The sequence below is a fragment of the Tamandua tetradactyla genome, chromosome 11 (assembly GCF_023851605.1).
Source record: "Tamandua tetradactyla isolate mTamTet1 chromosome 11, mTamTet1.pri, whole genome shotgun sequence".
In the NCBI taxonomy this organism is placed as follows: domain Eukaryota; kingdom Metazoa; phylum Chordata; class Mammalia; order Pilosa; family Myrmecophagidae; genus Tamandua; species Tamandua tetradactyla.
In genome coordinates this window covers 65,927,536-65,952,141 of record NC_135337.1, presented here as the reverse complement: position 1 = coordinate 65,952,141, position 24,606 = coordinate 65,927,536, and the positions used below count along the sequence as shown (strand labels likewise).

The following is a 24,606-nucleotide window of genomic DNA, read 5'->3' as shown; positions in this document are numbered from 1 at the left end:
AAGATAAATAAGGCATCGTTTTTGCCGTCCCGGAGCTGAAAACCATATTGGAATACTCTGTGCCTTCCCACCGAAATTCTCTACCTCCCACAGCTGAGGAATTATTTGTATACTGTGAGAACTAAATATTATTTTGGGCTTTGGAATGTCTAGCTAAACTTTTCTCTGATTCGTTATCCATGGGATGTGTTGTTAATGCAGCTTTGAACTGAAATAGCCTGGTGAGTTAGTGCACCATCTGGCTAGGGGCAGCTTCTGAAAGCAACAGCATTTTTATTTTGTTAATGAGAGAATCAAAAGAATCAAGCAATTAATGCTCTCGGAACTATGCAGAGAGACAAAGGAAACTGTGTTCTATAAACATCACTGTAACTACTGAGATCGGTTTAGGGTCTCCCTGTTCCCCATTGCAGCTCTACTCTGAGCATGAGGAAGCTCTGCATTTGTAAAGAACAAGGTACTCATCCTTTGGATTTCTTCCATATTTTTGAGATTTTAGCTGTTCCTGAAAACTGGCTCGAGTTCTTCATCCATTCTATGTCATCTGAGTATAGGAATATTTTTTTATCAACTTTTAGTCACAAAAAGCTGAAGTATTAGAAGTATAACAATTATAGCTTCTACATATCCACCCTCTTTGTACATTTTCTTAATAGGATTGTGTGAGTGAAACAGAGTTCTGAGGCTTTGCTGATATACAGTATAAGGGAACCATCATAGTTCGTTTTCAGAACTTGTAGATGATGATGGGATCATGCCACCAACGCTGTATTGAGTTGTTACTGTGGATTGGGGTCTACACTCCTTACGTTTCCCTACATCTTCAGAGCAGTCCTCAAAGGTGATAGTATATTGCTAATGACAGATGAAGAAAATCAGGCTTAGGGAGGAAAAGTAATTTGCCCCAAATCATACAGCTTATAAATTATGTAGGGCTTGAGATTATTAGACTTTAAATTCCATGTTCTGTCTTCAATATTTTGCTGGTTCTGCATCAAGCACATTAGGTATTGAGCTTGAGAGTATTCTTTCATTAATTTGTATTTCCCCTTGTCATGCAGTTTTCTAATTCATAGACATAATGTATATATCCAGTATGTTCAAATCACTGAGTAAAGCATACTGGTGAATATAAAGATGAGTGTGATCCAGTGCTGAGAGTAAGTTATTTCGTTTATCTGGGAGGATCAAATTAAGTACCCTAAGTCCTGAGAGTCTGAAGAGGAGTTTATCTGACAGTTCTTGAGCCTCCTTGAAAGCAGGTTTTGATAAAAAACTGAGGATATGTTGGGATACTAATTCTCACTGTTACAGAGCTCACGTCCTCACGTATTCTACACTTGAGTATATTAAGAGTTTGCTGTTTCTTTGAAATGGCTTAGGCTAAAGGCTATGTACAGTTCCTAGAATGTTGGCTGAAATTTCATTATTCAATGAAAGATGGTTGCTGAATGCTGAAGCTATAATCAATAGTGACAAAATGACTGTTAGTCCAATTAAAATGTTAAATAGAGTACCATCGGCTATTATTGCTTAATAACAGCTACCAAACCTCAGTGCCATAGATGATGAAGTGCCTCTTTCTCACGCATCTTCAGATGACCTGGGGAGTCTTACTGACCCAGCCTGCATTCAGCTGTGGATGTGGCTGGGTGGGTCCTCACTGTGGTTTGGCTAGGTACTGTTCCATGCATGTCAATTCTGGGATCGAAGCTAAACGGACAGAAGAACCAAGGGCAGCTCTTGTATTGGCCATGGCAGTGGTGCAAAAGCATATCTGAAGGACACAGTTATATCCCAAGATGGGATAAGATATACTTTTCCACCACTGCAAAAGTCACAGGGCAGAGCAAAAACCTAGGGTGGGGAAAGCGACATGGGAGGGAACATTTTTGAACAGTAATCTAATTTTCCACAAGTATAATGATGGGGAGGTAGAGAAGATAAAAATCATAAGGTAGTTGACTTAAAAGGGAATAAATGTGTAAGCCCTCTTGAAAAAGATAGCGAGACATTAGATTCTATTCAACCGATAAGAGGGAGATACTCAAGAACTATTATGTGGCACCCACCAAAACATCTTGTGCATAATGTATTGAAGTGTGAAGAGACTGGAGGTTAAGGGAGTATAGCACTTACAAATCTACTATAATAATGCAGACTTAAAATGGAGAGGATGGCAATTGGAATATAAAGGAAATTAGGATGTGAAAGGTCTTTCTGAGATATAATTCATTACTCTTGGAGAGTTGAGGGGAGGCATCCAAGGTAGGGTTCTGTTTAAACCTGCTAGAAATCATGGGAGGGTAATGAGATTTCCAGGTGGGAGAGCAAAGCCTGAGGCCTGGATGATGTTGGGGATAAGTGGTGCTTTACAGAATCAGGGAAGTCAGAATGAGGAGGAGTTGGGGGTCTGAAAAGAATGAACAGTGAGTATACTGAATAAAAGTAGTCCTGGGAAGAGACTCAGCCTTGAAAGAAAGGAGCAGAGGGAAGCTGGGTATCCTATATGATGGAGGTCCCTGGCTGTGAGGACTGAGAGGAGGTAGATCCTGGGATTTCAAGGTGAAGGGCATCCTTGTGACCTTGCTGAGGACAGTTTCAAGTCTTAGTGGAGGCAGAGATGAAGCAGTAGGGCATGGGGGACAGAGTGGGTAGTGAGAGACAGGGCACACTATTTAAAGTAGTTGGATAGTGACAGAAAGAGAAGCTTAAGGAGGAAGCAGGCTTTAGGGAAGTTGTAGTATGGTTAGTATTGGGTTGTAAATGGGCATTCCTGGGACATTCTTAAGATAAGTGAGACTTCCAGGAAGATGGTGGAATTGAACAGACCAACTTCATCCCTCCTCCAAGGAACAGCTAGCAAAGTGACAGAAAAATGGCCAGGACAGCAGTTCCAGGGTACAAGTGATCTGAAAGGGTCTTCTACACTATGTAGGGAAGTCCTAGATGGAAAAGCTGAGGAATTGAGAAGCAGAGACCAGGTTCCATCAGGACTACCCTAGGGACAAGAAGCCATGACCAGCAAAGTACCTGCCACCACAGCTAGCTTGGGATATCAGCCTCATCAGAGCCACAAACAGGAACCCTTGGGGAACCCAGAGTCCGTAAATGAGCTTTCCCTACTCATAGAGATCAACTAGCTAGTGCAAAGGATCTAACACAACCCTTTCCAAACTGTGGCCCAGAGTCCTCAGCACTATACAGACAGGGAGGCAGAGATGAGGAAGTAAGCCCAGTTGTGCTCCTTGAACACTCCATGGCCATGCACTGATGTGTGCTGCCTCCACCTAAGACCATGCACTCCTCCACCCCATATTCCTGAACCTCACTCCCTGATGCCCCAAGCACCCCCACCCATTAGACCCATGCCCCGGCTACATCCATGCCCTGTGCATACAGACACCCATGTCCCACTGCCCCCATTCCAAACCTGCACCCCATCCCATGCCCATCCTGCAAATACAAAGCCTTAGATGACAGAGGGAAATCAACTTCCAAGAAATGCCTTTACAATGATAACTTTGAATGTTAATGGACTCTACTCATCAATTAAAAGATACAGGTTGACAGAATGGATTAAGAAATATAAGCCATATAAATGCTGCTTACAACAGACTCATCCTAGACCCAAGGATAAAAATAGATTGAAAGTGAAAGGATGGAAAAAAATGTTCCACGCAAGCGATAACCAAAAGAAAGCATGAATAGCTATACTAATATCAAACAAAATAGACTTTAAATGTAAAGACATCATAAAAGACAAAGAAGGACACTATATATTAATAAAAGTGACAATTCGCCAGGAAGAAATAGCAATCATAAATGTTTATACTCCCAATCAAGAAGCTCCAAAGTAAATGAGACAACCATTGGCAAATCTGAAATAAAGGATAGGCATTTCAACAGAATAGTAGGAGACTTCAATATACCACTCCCTCTATAACAATCAGACAAAGATCAACAAGGAAATAGAGAACCTAAACAATTTGATAAATGAATAGACCTAACAGATATATATAGGTCATACACTCCAAAACACCAGGATATACATTCATCTCTAGTGTACATGGAATGTTCTCCAGTATAGATCATATGCTGAGGCACAAAACAGGTCTTTAAAAATTTTAAAACATTTAAATTATTCAAAGCACTTTCTCTAATCATGATGGAATGAAGCTGGAAATCATAACCAGCAAAGAATGAGAACATTTACAAATATATGGAGGTTAAATAACACACTCTTAAACAACTAGTGGGTCAAAGAAGAAAATGCTAGAGAAAATGGTAGTTATTTGGAGATGAATGAAAATAAGAATATGGCATATCAGAACTTGTGCAATGTGGCAAAGACTGTGCTGAGAGGGAAATTTATTGCCCTAAATGCCTTTATTAAAAAGGAAGAAAGAACAAAAATTGAGGACTTAACTGCTCACCTGGAGGAACTAGAGAAAGAACAGGAAACTAACCCCAAAGCAAATAGAAGAAATAACAAAGATTAAAGCAGAGTTAAATGAATGGGAGATCAAAAGGACAATAGAAAGAATCAATAAAACCAAAAATTTGTTCTTAGAGAAAATTTTAAAAATTGATGGTCTACTAGCAAGGCTGACAAAGAAAAAGAGAGAGGATACAAATAAACAAAATCAGAAATGAAATGGGGGTCATTACCACAGACCCTGAAGAAATAAAAAAAAATCATAAGAGGATACTATGAACAACTATACTCCAAGAAACTAGACAACTTAGATGAAATGGACAAATTCCTGGAAACACAAAAACAGGCTCCACTGACTCAACAAGAAATAGAAGAGCTCAATAAACCAATCATAAGTAAACAGATTCAATCAGTCATCAAAAAACTTCCTCCAAAGAAAAAACCAGGGCCAGATGGCTTCACAGGGGAATTTTTTCAAACATTTCAAAAAGAACTAACCCTACCAATACTGCTCAAACTTTTCCAAAAAATTGAAGAAAAAGTAACGCTACCTAACTCATTTATTTTTAATACCAAAACCGGGTAAAGATGCTGCTAAGAAAGGAAAACTACAGGCCAGTCTCCCTAATGAACATAGATCCAAAAATCTCAACAAGATATTAGCAAATTCATTAAAAGAATTATACACCATGACTGTACTAGTTTGAAAGTATTATGTACCCCAGAAAAGCCATGTTTTAATCCTGATCTAATCTTGTGGGAGCAGCCATTTCTTTAATCCTGATTCAGTAATGTAGGTGGGAAACTTTTGATCAGACTATCTCCATGGAGATGTGACACAACCAATTGTGGGTGTGAAATTTTGATTAGATGGAGATATGACTATGCTCATTCCAGGTGGGTCTTGATTAGTTTACTGGAATCCTTTAAAAGAGGAAGCATTTTGGAGAGGGAGTCAGAAACTACAGAAACCTCAGAAATAGCACACAGAGAGAAAGAGAGCCAACAGAGACTTCAGAGCAGAGCTGACACAGATGTCAATATTTGGAAAACAGAGACACAGATCTTTGGAGATGCTTGGAGCCCAGCAGGCATTTCCATGAGATGTTAAGCAAGCCAAAACCTGGAAAGAACCAAGGGAACCAAGAAATGTGACCAACCCCAGAGAAGCAAAGTGAAGAACCCACACAGGAACAGAGGCTGACAGCAGAGAGTCCAGGAGCAAGGGTACTATTATGCCTTCCCAGCTGACAGAGGTGATCCAGACACATCAGCCTTTCTTGAATTAAAGTATCTTTTCATGGATGCCTTAGTTTAGACATTTCCATAGGCTTAGAACTGTAAACTTGTAACTTATTAAATTCACTTTATAAAAACTTCCAGGGCAGAGAACGGTGGCTCAGTGGCAGAGTTCTCACCTGCCATCCTGGAGACCTGGGTTTGATTCCTGGTTCCTGCCCATGTAAAAAAAATAAAATAAAATAAAACTGTTCCAGTTCTGGTCTAGTGCATTCCAGCAGCTTGCAAACTAACACAATGACCAAGTGGGGTTTATGCCAGGAATGCAAGGATAGTTCAACATGAGAAAATCAATTAATATAATACAGCATATTAACAAATTGAAAGAGAAAAATCCCATAGTCATCTCGACTGATACTGAGAAAGCATTTGACAAAATTCAACATCCTTTTCTAGTAAAAACACCTCAAAAGGTAGGAATCAAAGGTAACTTCCTCAATATAATAAAGGGTATATGAAAATTCTATAGCCAGCATTGTTCTTAATGGTGAGAGTCTGAAAGCTTTCCCCCTAAGATTGGAAAAAAAGACAAGGATACCCTCTGCACCACTATTATTCAACATTGTACTAGAAATTTTAGCTAAAATAATCAGGCTGGAAAAAGAAATAAAAATTATCCACATTGGAAAGGAAGAAGTAAAACTTGCATTAGTTGCAGATGACATGATACTATACTTGGAAAATCCTGAGAGATCTACAACAAAGTTACTTGAGCTAATAAACACATTCAGCAAGGTGGTGGGATATAAAATTAATGTGCAAAAATCAGTAATTTTTCCAAACATAAGCAATGGCCTAAGGGCCTAAGGTGACAGTTAAAGAAAAAATTCCATTCAAAATAGCAACTGAAAGAATCAAGGATCTAAGAATGAACAACTAGGGATGTTAAGAACTTGTACATGGGAAAACCACATAACATTGCTAAAATAAATCAAAGAAGACCTAAATATGTGGAAAGACATTCCCTGCTCACGGGTAGGAAGGTTAAATGTAGTTAAGATGTCAATTCTACTCAAATTGATCTACAGATTTAATGCAGTACCAATCAAAATTTAATGCAATACCAATCAACCTACTTAGAAGACTTGGAAAGCTACTTACCATATTTACCTGGAAAACCCCAAATGGCTAAAAGCATACTAAAAAAGAAGAACAAAGTGGGAGGATAAACATTCCTGATTCTAAAGTTCATGATAAAGCCACAGTGGTCAAAACAGCACGGTACTGGCACAAAGACAGAAATATTGACCCATAGAATCGAACTGAGAGTGCAGAAATAGACCAACAAATCTATGGTTAATGGATCTTCGACAAAGCCCTTAAATCCACTGAACCAGGACAGAAGTCTTTTCAATAAATGGGCATGGGAGAACTGGATCAATAGTTAAAGGAATGAAAGAGGACCCTTACCTTATACCCTATACAAAAATTAGCTCAAATTGCATCAAACACCTAAATATAAGAACCAGTAACATAAAACTCCTAGAAGAAAATGTAGGAAAACATCTTCAAGACCTAGTAATGGGAGGTAGCTTCCTAAAAAGCACAAGCAGCAAAAGAAAAAATAGATAAATAGGAACTCCTCAAAATCAATGGTTTTGTGCCGCAAAGGACTGTCAAAAAGTTGAAGCAGCAGCCAAATCAATGGGAGAAAATATTTGGAAATCATGTATTGCATAAAGATTTGATATCCTATATACCTAAAGAAATCATACAGCTCAACAACAAAAGAACAAACAATCCAATTATAAAGTGGGCTAATGATATGAATAGGCATTTTTCTGAAGAACAAATGCAAATGGCTCAAAAGCACATAAAGAGATGCTCATTTTCACTAGCTATAAGGGAAATGCAGATCAAGACTACAATGAGATACCACCTCACACCTATAAGAATGGCTGCTACTAAACCAACAGGAAACTACAAATGTTGAGATACTTTTGCACTTTTGGTAAAGATGTATAATGGTACCACTGCTATGGAAGACAGTCTGGTGGTTCCTCAAAAAGCTAAATATCGAGTTACCCTATGACCCAGTAATACCACTACTTGATATATACCGAGAAGGGCTGAAAGCAGTGACAGAAACAAATATTTGTACACCAATGTTCATAGCAGCATTATTCTTAATCACCAAACGATGGAAATAATCAAAGTGTCCATCAACAGATGAATGGATTAACAAAATGTGGTTTATATATATGATGGAATCTTATGCGGCAATATGATAAAATGACTTCCTGACACACATGACAAGGTGGATGAACCTTGAGGACATAATGCTGAGTGAGATATGCCAGATACAAAACAATAGATGCTGTGATTCCACTTCTATGACTATGGTAAAGGTAAAGTCAGAGGCTTATAATACAGAACACAGGGGCCTAAAGATACACAGAAGCTAGAGATGGGTGAACGGTTAGCTAATGAGGTTGAACTTAAATGCAACGGAATGGACAGAAGTGAAGGTGGTTCACTAGTGGGTCTATAAGTAATATTACCATATTGAAGGTGAACATGATTGAAAGGGGTTGTATAGACCCCTATGTCCCACCAATGAACACTACAAATATAAATAAGTTCTTGCATGAACTACTATAAAGGTATGTATCTTGAACATAGAGTAAATAATATCAGGATATAGGGGGACAATTATTATTGCATGTTATGGGCTATGCTTAACAGGAAGATATCAACAGTACCAAAGTAATACCAGAGGTAAATGACTGAAGGGGAAGGGCAAGAGTTAAGAGAAGGTTTGGATTTCTATTTGGTTAGGGTGAATTTATCAGTTATTTTTCTCTTTGAAGTGATGGAAATTATCTAAATTTAAGAGTGTGATGATTGTACAACTAAGTGAGGATAATGTGAGACATGGATTTTTGACTTTGGACATTATCCATGATGCCCAATGAATGGAGGTGGCTGAAGGGTACATTGACTAAGAAGTAGAATGACAAGCTGTTGTGTGTACATATGATTGAATATTGTGCTGCTACAGAAAGGAATGAAGTCATGAGGAATGCAAGGAGGTGAATGAACCTGTGGGGCATTTTGTGATGCAAAATAAGCCACATACAAAAGAGCAAATAGTGTATGGTCTCATTTAGAAAATACTTATAGAAACAGGGGCCTAGATTGTAAGTTTCTTACAGCAGTCATATTTAGTCTGGAGCTGTAATTGTTTTTCTAGATTTTGAGAGGAAGTATATATATGTATAAACTGATATTTCCCTGAATCTTTGGGTACCTGCCTAAGACTTGGAGTAGGAGTCTGCAGGTCTGAAAATCAGCATTGCTACATACAACAATTATTAAACTGAAAAGAGATCAGGCTTCAATTAAAGATAAGAACAAAGCTGTATAGGTCAGCACTAAGGTAAATCAGAATACAGGGGTAAGGAATATATTGTCTGTATTTTAGAACTTCACCTATTGTATGAGACCAAAGAGAGAGAGGTTTATTTTGCCCAAAACATAAATTTTCTGTAGCACATAATCTAACTCAACCTCTCTTCATAGCTCATTTAAACAACCCAAACATGTGGAGTCCAGAATGGGAATGAGGGTTTGTAATTCTTTATAGCTTAATGTATAATTCTGCATAGCTTAATAGTCCAGAAACATCCCAAAGTATGCTAAGCAGATAATTAAAAAGTATCCCCTTAAGGGATGGAAGAAAAAAATATGTAATTATTAAACTTTGCCATCTAGGAAACCCCTGATGCTGTGTCAAATATTAAGGACTCCCAAGTCAATAGGCCAAGCCCTTGATCTTGAGACTTGCTCTTATGAAGCTTATTTCTGTAGTGGGGAAGCTAAGCCTACCTATAGTTATGCCTAAGAGTTACTTTCAGAAGACCTCTTTTGTTGCTCAGATGTGGCCTCTCTGCAAGCCTGACTCTGCAAGTGAAATCATTACTCTCCCCACTACGTGGGACCTGACATACAGGGATGAAAGTCTTCCTGGCAATGTGGGACATGACTCCCAGGGATGAGCTTGGCCCTGGCACCATAGGATTAACAATGTGTCCCTGACCAAAACAGGGAAAAGAATTGTAAAAAACAAGTAAGGTATCGGTGGCTGAGAGAGTTCAAATAGAGTCAGGAGGCTATTCTGGAGGCTACTCTTATGTAAGCTTCAGTTAGATATTACTATTTACCATGGTTTGCAAACCCCAACCCAAACCTTTCCTGCCAACTCTAAAGAACACCTAAGGCTCTATCTGAGATTCTGCAAAGGTTCTATGCACTATGATTACTTTCCAGAATGTATGTACAATCTCCAAATGGTTCCTAGGCCAGATAAGTACTGAAACCCAGAGGAATATCAACTAATCCCATCCCCATATCCTATATTATCAACACCCCTTTCCAAAATGTAAAAAGTTAAAGGGCATAGCCCAAGTACCCCTAAAGACTGGGAAAAAGATCAAAGCAGAAGGTGGAGTTATAACAGAGAAGATAGGATTTAACATATGAGGATGACTACCGCATCATTATATTGATATTTCTTTACATCTCCAGTGTCTCGGAGCAGCTAGAAGGAAAAAGCTAAAGTTGTGAAAATGTAACCCATACCAAACTCTGAAGTCTGTTCTATAACTAATTGTTTTGATGAAATGTATTGCTTTTTTGTATATAAAAAAGTGAAAACAATAAAGAAACGATGAGAGGCGGTGTGAAGACGTAAACATGCAGAGTTCATCATGAGAGCAAGGTACTAACCTGTGTCCTAAGTGGGTAGCAGATGGAGTAACTCTTTCATTCTAGCCAATCAGCCTAATAGCCCAGTTTTCTTCCCAGTAATTCATCTATCTTCTTTTATTCTACTACAGTCTGTCTCCTTTTCGTACACATCTATATATGGGTGCGATAAATTTTTGTAAATGTTTACGGATTTTCATTGTGAAATTGGCTGGAAAAGCAGACCTATCCTGAAATGGCATTAGTCTGTATTATTTATTTCCACCGCTGATGGAACACTGTAGACCTGGAAGAGGGATACAAGCCTGCCGAGTCCACTGTAAACATATTTTCTTTAAGTTCTCGATAGAAATGCCCTGTAGTTGATAATAACTAACTTTCTGTATTTTATAAAATGAAAATGAATGCCAGTAATTAAATTTGATAATTATGAGGAAAAATCACTGGAGTAAATCTGTTCTCAAATAACATTAGTTTTCACCATGCTTATGTGTACTGCATGGTACTTTTCCCCCCTACTAGATTTCACGTCCCTTTGAATATTGTTTTAGTTGTCTGTTGTCAAGTTCCACTTATTCCCAGTTTCTGGCCTCAGTTTAATATTGCTTTTTGCACATGTACAAAATGTAAGGCTGTGACCTGATTGGCAGGACACGTATGCCTGATTTGATCAATTTGCACATGTCACTTCCTTTTAAGTTCCATTACTGCATGTAAAAATCGTACATGCACAGATTTTAGAATATTTTGCACAGTCTAGAATTGAGGACACGTTAAACTTTATTTGGAATTTAATGCTTGCCACTTTCCCATATGTTTTCATCTCGCTCCCAAACAGAACTGCCACCTGGAACAGCAGAGCATCGTGCACGTTGTGCAGAGGCTTCAAAGAGGAGGTCAGGAAGTGGACACACCTGTAGGCTACAACCCCAGGTGCCCGGCAGGAGGCCTGGGAAGAAATGCTGAGAGCTTAACTCGAGTGGACCTCAGCGGCTCGGTCCTCCCGGCTGACTCGGTGGGTCTGGCTGTCATTCTGAATAACAGCAGGAAGAAGGATTCACCAGCAGCCAGCACATCAGGTAACTGTAAATTCTTCTGTCTCAGGCTAGGAGAGCATTTTACTTGTTTGTTTAGTAAAGTTCTCATGCAGGACAGCCTCAGTCTGTTCATACTTAGTTCATGGTAAGTTTTGGATTGGAGAATAATCCAGTCCAAATAGAAAAATATTTATTCTTTGTATTCTCAGTTTCTTAGTGTATTTGACTCGAATGTCTTATCACTGGAATTTTTTTCTGAAAACTTTAAAAATATGGCCCTTCTTTTCCATAAAATTACCAGTCATCTTCAGTCATTCTTTGATGATTTATAAATTTGGAATTACTGACAAATTCGTGTGCTTATCACCTTCAAACATATTTTTCATTGAGAAAATCTTCTCTGTAGGTTTTAAGATGCCAGTAAGTTCAGAGCAGATGATGCTAAATATCTAATAGTCTCTGTGACAGTTAGGTTCTGGTATCAACTTGGCCAAGTGCAGATGCCCAGTTGTCAAGCACTGGCCTGACCATTGCTGCAAGGATGTTTTGTGGCTGGATGATTAAAACGTCAGTCAGTTGAGTGCATCTGTGGCTGATTATATCTGTGATCAACTAAGGTGTGTCTCCCACTGTCATGGTCAGCTTCATATGTCAACTCAGCCAAGTGGTGGTACCTGTTTGGTTAGGCAAGTGCTATCCTGTCTGTTGCAATGAGGACATTTCATAGAATTAGATCATGATCACGTCAGCTGCATCCACAGCTGATTCCATTTGTAATCAGCCAAGGGGAGTATCTTCTGCAGTGAGTAACGCTTAATCTAATCACCGGAAGCCTTTTACGGAGGATTCAGAAGAGACAGGCTCTCTTCCTGCTTCGGCTGGCAAGCCTCTCCTGTGGAGTTTGTCCAGACCCTCCATTGGAATCGTCAGCTTCACAGCCTGCCCTGTGGATTTTGTACTCTGCGTTCCCGCGGTCACGTGAGACACTTTTATAAATTTTATATTTGCGAGTGTTCCCTGTTGATTCTGTTTCTCTAGAGAACCCTAACTAATACACCCACCAATGAGATAATCCAACCAGTTGAGGACTTTTAAGGAAGAAGAGAGACTCTTTCACTGCATCTCCTGTGAAGTTGGTCCAGACCCTTCATTGGAGCCACCAGCTTCACAGCCTGCCCTGCGGAATTTGAACTCTTCCATTCCCATTTATAAAGACATCTTTATAAATCTCATATTTACAGGTCTCTCCTGTTGGTTCCATTTCTCTAGAGAGCCCTAATATATATATTTTTTATATTTTTTCAATTTAAGTATTTTTTATATATATTTTAATTTAAGTGTGTAAATATTTCAATCCAAACAATAGATTAAATAAATTCTTGAAATTTTCCCAACATCACAAATGAGAGACCACTGCAGCAAGAGCCTACAAACGCCTTTTCACTCTGTATTGAGCCTTTGCTTCCCACACGTCTCTCAGCTACACTATCCTATACTTAGCCTTGCTTTCATCCACCCCAATCACTGGGGCCTGTCAGTTTCGTGTATCCAGGTGGCTAGCTGGGACAGCGTCCTTCCAGACTTTTCCCACCACCATCGGAGACAGGAGTAAGCTCTTCCCAGCACCTTTCTGCGCTCACTGCTTGTCTCTTTGAGAACATGGTCTTAGACCAATTGACTGTAGTTTCCTCCAAAATCTAGAAAAGTGCTGATAAGTGCGTAATAAATTCCTTTAAAAATGTAAACATAAGACATTCATCAGAATTCCTGTGCAGAAACTTATTTAACCTTAAAACTAATGCTTTATTGAAAATTTAGGTAGAAAACAAGAATTCACTCTTAAAACATCTTAATTATTTCAGTATTTGAATGGGGTTCTGTTGGGCATGCCTGTTGGATAACAGCCTGTTTAAATGATTCTTTTCCTTTAATTAAAGTGATAGCTTGTGAATAACTCTAATGTGCAGAAGAATTTTATGGGGGTGCTTGTACCATGCCTGTTCCATCGCTGGGAATTCTTATTCCATGGCCAGAAATTTTGATTCAGTTGACTGGTGGGGGTGGAAGTCCAGGAATCCTGAGACTGACCCACTCTGCAAAGCGGCCTGTAGCAAGATTTTTCCAATCTAACAGCTCTGGGTTCCACTGAGTGCACTCCATAGACCACCCAGGTTTCAGGTGGAAGGGAAGCATTTTGGGGAGAAGGGGGACCTCAAACTTGAGTGTGCCTCAGAGTCACCAGAGGGCTTATTAAACACAGATTGCTGGTGCTCACCTGCAAGATTTCAATTCATTAGGCCTGGTGGGGAGCCTGTGAGACTGCATTTCCAGCAAGTTCCCAGGTGCTGCTGCTGGTCAGGGAACCGCACTTCCCTCAAAAGGGAAAGAAAAATTGCCATTTTAAATAAGTTTAATGAGTAAAATAAATTATGTACTTTTGAATAAGAATATTGAGTGAGCTACTCTGGACTCCAAGTTACCCATACATAAATTAAGGGCACATGCCATGTTTGTGTGTCTTTTTAATGAGACATTTTCCCTCCCCTCTTGGCAATCAGATGAGATGAAGCTATGGGACCAAGGGCAAAGCAGGAATATTCTCTAATATCTGTCATACATGAATTAAATGCTTAATCATATGGTTATACATGAATTAAATGCTTAATCATATGGTTACCAAGCCCGTGCTAGGTGGCTGGCACAGCTCTGGGTCTGTGATGTAATAAGAAATAAAAACAGATGAAAGTAGAGCTCATCCTAGGATGATTAAGAACCATCAGGTATTCTTTGTTTATACACAGGTTTGTCTCCACATATATCCTGCTAAGAAACATTTAGCAGGGTGAGGCAGTGGAGGGTGTCAGAGGGGCTCTCTGGCTTTAAGGGTATCAGGAGGCCTTGCTGATGAGGCAACACTGGAGGGGACACCTGCAGTGACTGGGGTAGCCTCCACTTGTGCCTCAGGTGGTCGGCAAAGCATAAGACCCTGGGGATGGGATGCCCTTGGACAGCGAGGGGCGAATTGGCTGGGGGCCAAGGAGTAAGGAACTGTGGGAGCCCATGGGTCGGAAAAGGGGGAAGGTCCTATGGTGTTTTGTGGATCCTGGCTGTGCTGTGGAGGTCACCAGGTGAGAGGGGAGCTGCTGGGGAGTTTTGAGGAATGGGGTGAGGTGATCTGGCTTGACTGCAGGCTCACCTGGCCGTGCAGGGCAGACTTGTAGGAGGCCAGGGCAGAAGCAACAGGGGTGAAGTCATAGACATGCCACCATACCCATCCCAAGAGCCAACACGTGTGAGAGCTGCCCATGAACCCGGCTCTACACTGAGCAGTTTATGGGGGGGGGGGGGTGTCTCATTTAATTCTTCAGGAGACAATATGAATGTCCTTACTATAGATGGGGAAGCAGAAGCAGACAAGTTGAGGGCCTTATCCAGGAAAAACCCAACATTACCAAGGTCTGCTTCCCTCCAAAGCTTGGTTCTAAATTTCCACTATTCTATACCAACTACAGGAATCAGGAGTAATAAATGAATGTCCGCATTTCATCTAGGTAAATTGGTTTTACATTGGGCTGTTTTAACGATTATGATAATTAATTGTTAATCGCAGCCAAGGAGCCAGATTTTGAAACTCAACTCCCATGTCACATGTGGTAGTATTTTTTCGTAGATTATTGGTTTTAAAGAGATAGTTTTTGTTAATTTTGTCCAGTTCTTTCAAGTCTTACTCCCCTCAGCTTAACAAAGAAGCATTTTATTAGTACTGAAAAACCTGTTACTATTCAATAAGCATATATATTTCTATTTTGATGTAACATTATTTCCTGGGATGAATTATTCAAATGTAATATGAAAACATATAATAGAAACTATAAAAGGAAAACAAGACAACACTAAATTGTTTAAAACTTGAGCCCTGGATGCATGTCATAGATGTGCCATAACTAGTAGACAATACATTCTTACCAAAGATGTTTCATCAGTGATCAAATGCCATACATCATGAAAATTATTCTGGGATTGTGAGTTAACACAATACAAATACAAATCAGTCATGGATGTGTATAATGAAATAAAATGATGAGCTTCGGACTTACTTCTCATTTTACTCAAAATCAAATTTCAAGGACTTGAAAATGCATCTTTAAGCCAGAAGGTGTGAATTTCTTGGTGTTTTGGACAGCTTTAAGGAGTGCCTCCTGTGTAAGCCTACCCTGAAACAAAATTTTGGCAGTCAGGCTAAAACAACTTCAAGTTGAGATCATATCAAATTATTAAAAACACATTCTGGTTCTGCCAAGAGTTTCTCCTCTACCACACACATTTTTTTTACTGTAAAATACTTTTTCTGTGAGAACACAGAAAATGATACAGCACAGTAGCTGGGATTTTGCCAGCCTGATCTATTTCCTGATGGGAAGGAGGAGATAATTGTCCTATATTCTTTTTCAGAAAGTCTTAGCATTATTCCAAAAGCAGAGCAAATCGCTCCTTCCTCTTTGTCATACTTTATATGTACTGTCATTATTTTTAACATTTCTGCTTACCCTTTTGAAGGTATGCCGATCATCAGATGCAGGTCAAATACGCTTTGTATCTCCATTGCCTGGCACGTGGATGGTGCTGGATATTTTATCATACTGTCAAAAAGTTTCATTTGACGTATAAAATATCACTTTAGCAACTCTTCTTTATCACATGTGGCAGAGAAAATGGTAAGAGTTTAATGTTGACAGCATGGTGCAGTATGCCGCAGGGTCTGCTGAGGGTAAGCGACATCCCTAGCCCTAAGGAGCTTGGTGAGGAACTTGCAGATAAGCAACCATACGCACCAGTGCAATGCCAAGTAAACACATCCTCATTCGTTTTTGTCAGCCTTCTTGCATATCATAAAGTGACAGGGAACAGGAGACACAAATATAAAGAAGACCCTGACCCTCAAGTAACTTACAGTTTAGAAGATGATGTACATATACGAGCCAAAATGAAGTGAATTCCGAGAAAGAGGTAGAATCAAAGTAATATGGAGGTTAGAGGGTGGAGAGGCTGAGACAGGCATACGAGGAAGACCTTGAAACACAAGAAGGATGTGCATGTACTGGGAGGCACTGGTCATGGTGGAAGGGCTTGAGCACACTCACCCATCCATGTGGACAAGCCTGAGTAGTTTTCACACAGTCACAGCTGTCCTTTTCTGCTGATTTCTATTTTCCATAAGGAGGACTGATGTGATCAGGTTGCTGGTTCTACTGTGGAGGGTTGACCCAAAGCCCCCCATGGATGTTGGAGATAATGTTTCCCAAATCAGGCATTTCTCTTCTTAAACACTTGGGAAAACAGAGGAGCTGGGGGGCTGGGTGGAACTGGAAGGAGTGCTAGGGACACTGGACAGGTTCCTTCAGCCACGCCGCCACCTGCTGGCCGGGCTGCAGGTTGCACTCACTCCCCAGCACCGGAAAGGCAAACCCAGGCGGGCATTCCGTCCTGCCTATTTTGGTGTGCCCACTTGTTGGAAGTGTTTTGTTTTTTGAGGTTGTTTCTTTTAAGACATCAGCATGTTTTTTTGGTTAAAACACACCGTAAGGGCAAGTAGGTGAGAAATGACCATGCTTGTAGCAAGAGAGCACCCCTCTCCTCGAGTCCTTAAAGGCAAACCAAGTAACTCATTTACGTTCTTTACTCCTTGAAGCCTGAAGGCTTTTTCAGGAGGACACAGGGGATCTGCCAAGATGGTAAGAGTTGCACTAGAGAGAAAAGTGAGCTGAGGCTGAGTCTTTACAGCTGGTGGTTCCCTCTTGGGAACCATTCAAGCATTGAGTTAATGCAGGGTTGCCAAAAATGCAGATGAGCTGCTGGATTCCACTTTCTTGACTTGGTCAGAAGAAAGATAAAGAAAAAAAATGACAAATTAAGTGAGAGAAATAAACTGTTTCAAACTTTCTGGATTTTTTTCTGAATGAAGACTGGCAGGAATCTTGTGAAACTTTAATATTGAAGGTATAGTGTTTTGTATCACCTGTAGCTTCCAAAAATTTTACACATAGAATCATGATTTCACCTTTGTCATGGAAATAGGAGTTAGGAAAATGTCCATTTCACAAAAGAAGCTGAAACCCTCATGACTAGTAAACAACATATCAGGAACTTTTTTTTTTTAATCACTTTCATGGACTGAATCATTTCTTCCACAAAGATCCTAACCCCACATCCTGCCGATGTGAGCTCATTTGTAAAGAGGATTCTTGAGTGGACTGAGTGGGACACAGATCCTAAGGTCTAGGGCTAAGTCACGTAATTGGGGATTGAATCCCATCCCCCAGAAAAGACATGTCAGATGCTAACTCCAGGCCCTTTTGGTGGGAACCCACATGTAAACACCATTTGTAAAACTGCTGTTATTAGTTAAGGTGTGGACTCTTGTGAGCAGGATCTTCGAGGATCCTGTTTAGATGCGACCAGATGGGATGAGAGTGGGCCTTAGTCCTCATGACTGGAGGCCTTATACATAAAGGAAATTTGGACTCAGTCATTTCCGTAGGTCCATGGAAATCGGAGAAGCAGAGACTAGTAGAGAGAGATGCCATGTGATGGTAAAGATTGCGATCAGGAAGCAAACTTGCCCATACCTGATGGTGGACTTCTAGTCTCCAAAACCATGCAACCATAAATTCCTACTGCTGAAGCCAGTCCAGTGTGTGCTATTTGTCCTAGCCGCTCTGGCAAACTAAGACAAGGGTGGGCTGAGTTCAAATGCCACCTCTCTCTACCTCTTACTAGCTCTGTGACCTTGACCAATTTCCATTCTTTCTTGCTCCAAGTCTCATCTATGGGCCAGCAGCATCAACCTCACTTGGGAATTTGTCAGAAATGTACAATCTTCCTTACCATCCCAGACCTACTGAGACAAAATTTGCACTTGCAATTCCTCAGACAAATTGCGCTAATTACAGTTTGAGAAACACCAACTTTCTTACCATGCCATGCCTTACTTTCCCCATTTAAAATAGAGGTAATGAAAGTACCGACCTCGTGGAGTTGTTGCCACAACTAAAAGAGCTCTTTTATGGCAAGAGCTTGGAACAGCACCAGGCACTAAATGGCACTAGCTAGTTTTGTTACTCTTTCCCTTTCCACTGGCATGTACTAAAGCTTCATGTTGCTCCAGGGCTTTAAGTCACAGTTCAGGACCTGTGATTCAGAATAGAAAACAGCTTGTCCCCATGCCATACTTGGGGTACTTCCTCTTCTGGAGACTGCCCTTTGATCCCTCTTTTCTTACCTAGCAGTTTTATTTCATTATTCATCCATCTATGTATTTATATATTTTTAATTTTGGTTCCCTCCACTAAACACTTCGGACCAAATTAAAACTGGACTATTCAGAATAATGAGGAATGATGTCACAAACAAAGCCATTCATGGCTTTCCTGGAATCGTAGATTTTCAACCTCTTCCACCCCTAAATCACCTGGAACATTTTGTTTTTGTTTTCTATTAAGCAATGCACACCTCCTTCTGGAGTATTCCTTCAGAAAATAATGTTAGTCTTTGGGTTTCATGGTCTGTTTGGTCATCAGGAACCATTTTATTTTTATTTTTTCTACCGGGACTTGCCCAAAGTACCCTTTAGCAAAGAATACTTTCCCCATTCCATAGAGCGACAGAATATTTAGGTCAAAGGAGCAGATAAACTGGGGAAAGTCACAGATGTGAGCCATAGGCATCAGCAGGTTAACAAGTGAACACAAACTTGGGGAAAGCTAGACCAAGAGTACAAGAAAAAAAGACATCTCTGCAGGCAGTGCAGCACCGTACTTCAAATTGACCATAAACAAGTTTCCTTCATGAAGATGAGAAAGATGACATCTTTTCCTGAGTACTTAATGTTTTAATTAATAATGTTATCATAGCTGCCCTGATGTTTGTTTATTTTGGATGTATCCAACTTATACTGGCAAATTTCCAGAAAGAGAAAATCCTGATAGCAGCAAGAGAGAAGCAACTCACCGCACACAAGACCAGATGAGTCTAGAAGCCTCTATTTGTCTGCTGGTACAGTCTGAAAGTTGATAAGCTGTGGTCAGCTCTAAGGCTTTGGTGACTCTATTCTTTGGGGTATCAGTGGTTGAGAATACCTGGCACAATCCTTTTTTCCTGCTGTGATAAAAAGATGAAGACACAAATTCTGGTCTGTTAGCTTATAGCAGAGTATTCAGGCAAGCTCAGAGGGAAGCAGAAACCAGGTGGATAAGTCTGAAAGGCTGTGGTTAATTATTACAGTGGCCAATAATAGCAGAATGGAGAGAGTAAAATTCTTTTCTGTGATGCAGTACATACGTAGTTCATAACTCTTTGATCACTGTTTCCCCTGAGGGTAAAGCATGTAACAGAGGGCAGGGCAGGCTGAACCTTCCTGCTCTTCCCATCAAGTGTTCTGTTCATGAGAGATTTATATGAATTGCATTTTCTCTATACAAACTGAACCTCTGGAAGGCTGGGCATCTCTTCTGATTTGACAGTTCTTTCCATGTAGCTCTTCCAGAAGTGCTGAGCTTATTAAGAAATACCAAGCACAACCAACCAACCCAGTGATTTCTGGCACCACTCTCCAGGGACCCTCTATGAAATCTCAAAGGCAGTTATAAGTGTAAACTATATCCTGAAAATTTTGTTTTATTTTTACTAAATTTTAAATGTTATCCTGGGAATGCAAAGCCAGAGAAAATTTGGTCATTTAGTTATAATAAAATACCAGCTGCCTGAGGAACAATAGTTGGTTACCTATTTAATGAAAGTGATAATGAAAAGTTTTTTATTAAATGTGAATAAAGGAATCTTAGTTCATTTGCAGGTAAGAACACTTTGCCTTTTTTAGTTTTGATTGTCAATGAACATGATAAAGTCCACACAAACCAGAGATTGTTAGGGTGGAATTTAGAATCCCTGCTATCTGGGCAGATTACACAGATGGTAAAGAAGAAAATTTTACTACATCTTGTTAAGAATTCTAAAATGGCTTATCCATTAAACAGAGAAAAGGCCTAATTCTAACTTTGCATTAATATAATATTTGACAATAAAAGTTTTTCACAAGTTTCTTTTTTTTTCTTTTAAATTATACCACAAATAAGTCCATTGACAATAGGTGAACTTTGCCAAATTTTAACACATTTCATGGTTTCTTTGCAAACTTAGGTGTTATAAGCAAGGGCAAGTAAAATTCACTTTCCTCAAACTTTCTACAGCTGCTGTGTTCTCTCAAGTTTTGTCTTTCACCGTATTCTTTCATATTCTGGGACAATTGATATTTTGCTTTTGGAAGAAGAAAACAGTCTTCTTTTTTGAAAAAGAAAGACTCATCCCACTGCTTTGGATAAACAGTTATATTTTTCTGTTACTGTTGTTTCTAGTATAATTTTCACCAACCAAACAAATTATAACTTTTAACCAAAATAATTTCTGTTTCACAGAGAAAACTGGGAGGGAGGTCACTGAGAACATCTGTCATACACATACATTTTAGCAGACTAGGAATGCACATGAATTCACGTAATTCAAATTTCTATAGCCACAGAAATCCCTTTTTACACTTTCTTAAAGTAACAAAAATAAAACACTTCATAAATAAGACCAAAGATATAGCAGTTCTGTAGCATATAGAACTAAGGAACCAAAAACTATATAAAGTTAAAATTATGTTTATCAATGCTTTTGTATTTAACCTTAATTAGAAATTATCTAGCTACCTAAAAGATTTTCACTGAGTAGTCTGATTTAATATTAATCCATATTTTAAGTTATCTAAGGATCTAAGAAATTATATTTAGGCTGACTGTACAAAATAAACTTACTGTAAAATATTTGCCAAATTATTATTACATTTTTTCAAATAAATACATTTTCATAAATATAAACATCATAGACATATAATGTTAGGTTACTTGATCAAAAATATATATATGAGAAGTGTAGGAGGTTGGGATTACTATTCTCTTCATGGAAAACCAAACTGAAGCTTTGTAAAATATAAAATGTACTCTTCTCACATATTTAACATTGATTACTTAGAGAAAAGATTTAAAGCCTTTTTTCTTTCTTAAACCAAAGTCATTAAAACCATCCAATTATTATCCAAAGATTCACCTTGGACTCTTCAAATATTTCTGAGCTAGCACTTTTTATAAGAAGGATTTTTATTTCTTAAAATTCTAGAACATTTAAAATATTTGAAGTTCAGTTTTCTTATTTCCCATGAATGTTGAATACTATTCAATTTATATAAGTGCTTATTTATTTCTATAAAACAATCAGAAAGGAAACCCTTTAATTTAAGAGGCAAAATAATTTATTAATAACCCCTGGTAGTAGGAAAACATTCACATATAAGATACAAGAAGCAAAAGCCTTTCTGAATTACAGATACAAAATATACAGCAATATAGAGGATTTATAGCTTCAGTCCTACAACACAGAAGCACAAAAACTTACTGATCCAAAGATCAAAGAGTCATTTTCCTTCCCAGTGGAAGGAAATTCATTATTTCATTTGAAGTCACAAATAGACAAAAACACTTCAGACAAAAAAAAAAGTATCATCTCTTGTCTCTTGCTCAGCAGAGACTAGAGCTCTGCATTCCATCTTCAGAGATCTCCAGGGAGACCAAACAAACCATTTCCTAATCCATGGGGAATAAATTATTGTCTGTGCAGGAGCCACAAACATGAAACAACACAAAATTAATAGAAAGGGGAAAAATGGAGAAATGGCAGATTGGTAGAGTTGAAATTCTAACTACCAGGGTTCACATCAGGAATCAAGAGAAGATGTGCCTGGGCGTAACAGCTCCTGGGACACTTCTCTGGCAGTGTAGTTTACTTGACTCCATCAACTGTGTCCATCTGGACATAATGATGGGACCTCCGAAATTGTTAAAGCATACATTAAAAAAAAAAAAAAAAGGTAAAATCATGATTTATGCAAACCTAAAATGAATGTGTCAAAATTTTAGTCGACTTATTATTTATTGAGGGAAACAAATGATAGGTTTCTCTGCCCCTTGGGAGGAGAAGAGACCATGACGTGATTAAAGCAGCTTTCCTGTGAGGCTGTGCACAGGCGGCCTAAGATGGCGTCAGCCCTGAGCAGGGGAAGGGCCACAGCTTATATAGAATGGTGGGAGGGGACTAGGAAGAGGGAGGCGGTGGGTTTTCCCCACCTAACTTGGGACCAGGAAGTTGTCAGGTTGGTTTTGGGTGCAGGGGGCTAAATTGGGAGTTGGCAGCTCTTTATTGGCCAAGTTTACAAGTTAAAGGCCGCTGTCATCATGCAGGGTTGCCACTGCGGAGGATGGCTGTTGTATAAAGGGCTTGTCACAGGATTGCGGTTGCCAGAGGGTGGATGTGGGGACAATCCTGAGTTGGGCAGTGGGAGAGCTTCTTGGAATATTTGCTAGAGGTTGGTCACATTATGGGGGAAGGGGTTCTGCCTGACCACAAGAAGATGGCTTAAAGAGCATTACACGCTAGACTAGATAGATAGATGGATGGATGGATGGATGGATGGATAGTTAGGTAGATAGATACATATACAAACAATTTAATAAAGAGATGTTAGGATAAAAGTATAGTATAGATACAGAAATTGTTCTTAGTTCCCATAGGGCCTAACCCATTTGGTGTATCTGTTTCACTGGGCAGAAATACTTTGTATTTCTCTCTCCCTGCAGAGTTGTACAATAGCCCAATTAATAGCTCAGTGTTGTGCTGAAAATACACTAGTAATCACTTTGCCTTTGTTCCAGGTTTCAGAAATATATATATATAATGTCAACATAGTGAGAAAATACAGCTACAGTAGTCCTAATATGTCATTGGTTAAAGAAGATAATGGTTTACTTCCTCTAACCATTATCCTTAGTCAATCGCAGAGACACATTTTTTTTTACTCTTAATAAAATAATAAATATTTACCTAATAGTTTATTAAGCATTTACAGTTATGTTATCTTGTTTCATTTTTGAATTAGGAACATAATTATCATTCCTTCCTATAAACATAATCTGAGCGTAAAAACTAAGTTTCTTATCTAAGCTCCACAGCTAAGAGGTTCTGAGGCTAAGATTTGAACTGAGAGCTTTTCATTCTTTTTGAATTGGATCATAGTGGTCCTGGGTAATTGTTTACAATTTGTCACAGCTTGTAAAATCAATACTAATCCTTTATACTCTGGCACAAGGACATCCACCCCACCCTAAGCCCTTCAACAAATCTTTCCATTTTTTTATAAAATATCTGAATAACTGTTTCCCAAGTAAAAGTATGTCGTATTTTGAGTAGCCTTTACATTTGATGTGAACAAATATACCAGTTGATAGGAAAGACATAATTCCTCCAGAAAACTCCTTTTGAATTTGTTTGGAGCTAGTCAATGAAAAGTTTCATGATTGTATTTGTCAAGGAGTTATATTTCATTCTTTTAAACAGAACTTTGTGAACTGGGCTTTCAAACTATCTCAGACATATTTCTAAAACTGTTTTGTTTTTTTTTTTTCAGTGAAATTAGTTCCAGGTCAGAAAATAGTGTTTTTAAACTCCATCTCGGTACTTTAATATGATGTAAACCGCATCCTGGCTTCTTACTCATCAACTCTTTGGGAATAGCATCAAAATGTGATCAACGATCCATTCAAAATGGTCTCCTGATTTAAAGAACACTCATACTGTAGAATATAAACCTCTGTAGCCACTCAGTGACTGAACCAGACAAAACGGAATGCCATATATAGCAATGCAATTATTTTGTTCACATCCTGCTTTTCAGGCTGCATTAGAAAATTGAATGCCAAATATATAACAGGCAAGTGTTTCTAGAGAGAAATTGTTTTCCCCCAATGTTGCTTTGATTTACAATAATGGGTCCAAAGGGAGCAATCCGGTTGTAATGTGCTTTTACTCAGCTGTTTGACAGTTGTTGCCCTTAACTACAAATTATTGATAGATTGATAGTATAATGTGTTCATGAATTATGTTCACAACCTTAGTGATTGGAGGGAATCAATAATTCTGGGAAAAGTGGAAACAAGACATTTCTCTAGGTAATAATACCCAATTTGCATTGTATAATCA

General features: G+C 38.9%; 1 protein-coding gene and 1 long non-coding RNA gene across 6 annotated transcripts in view; one reads left to right on the top strand and one right to left on the bottom strand.

Moving 5' to 3' along the window:
* The window catches only part of PRKN (parkin RBR E3 ubiquitin protein ligase), a 1,515,422-nt gene that overhangs the window by 493,452 nt on the left and 997,364 nt on the right, over positions 1 to 24,606 (top strand). For all 5 annotated transcript variants that reach the window (XM_077120792.1, XM_077120791.1, XM_077120789.1 and 2 more), the window contains one exon: positions 11,283 to 11,523. In XM_077120792.1, the coding sequence (XP_076976907.1) occupies positions 11,283 to 11,523 (241 nt within the window). The remainder of the gene's footprint in view (positions 1 to 11,282; positions 11,524 to 24,606) is intronic.
* LOC143649555 (uncharacterized) lies at positions 15,542 to 19,753 on the bottom strand. Its single transcript, XR_013159102.1, has 3 exons — positions 19,489 to 19,753; positions 16,029 to 17,352; positions 15,542 to 15,695 (listed from the first exon to the last, which is right to left on the bottom strand). It is a non-coding gene; the product is annotated as an uncharacterized LOC143649555 (long non-coding RNA).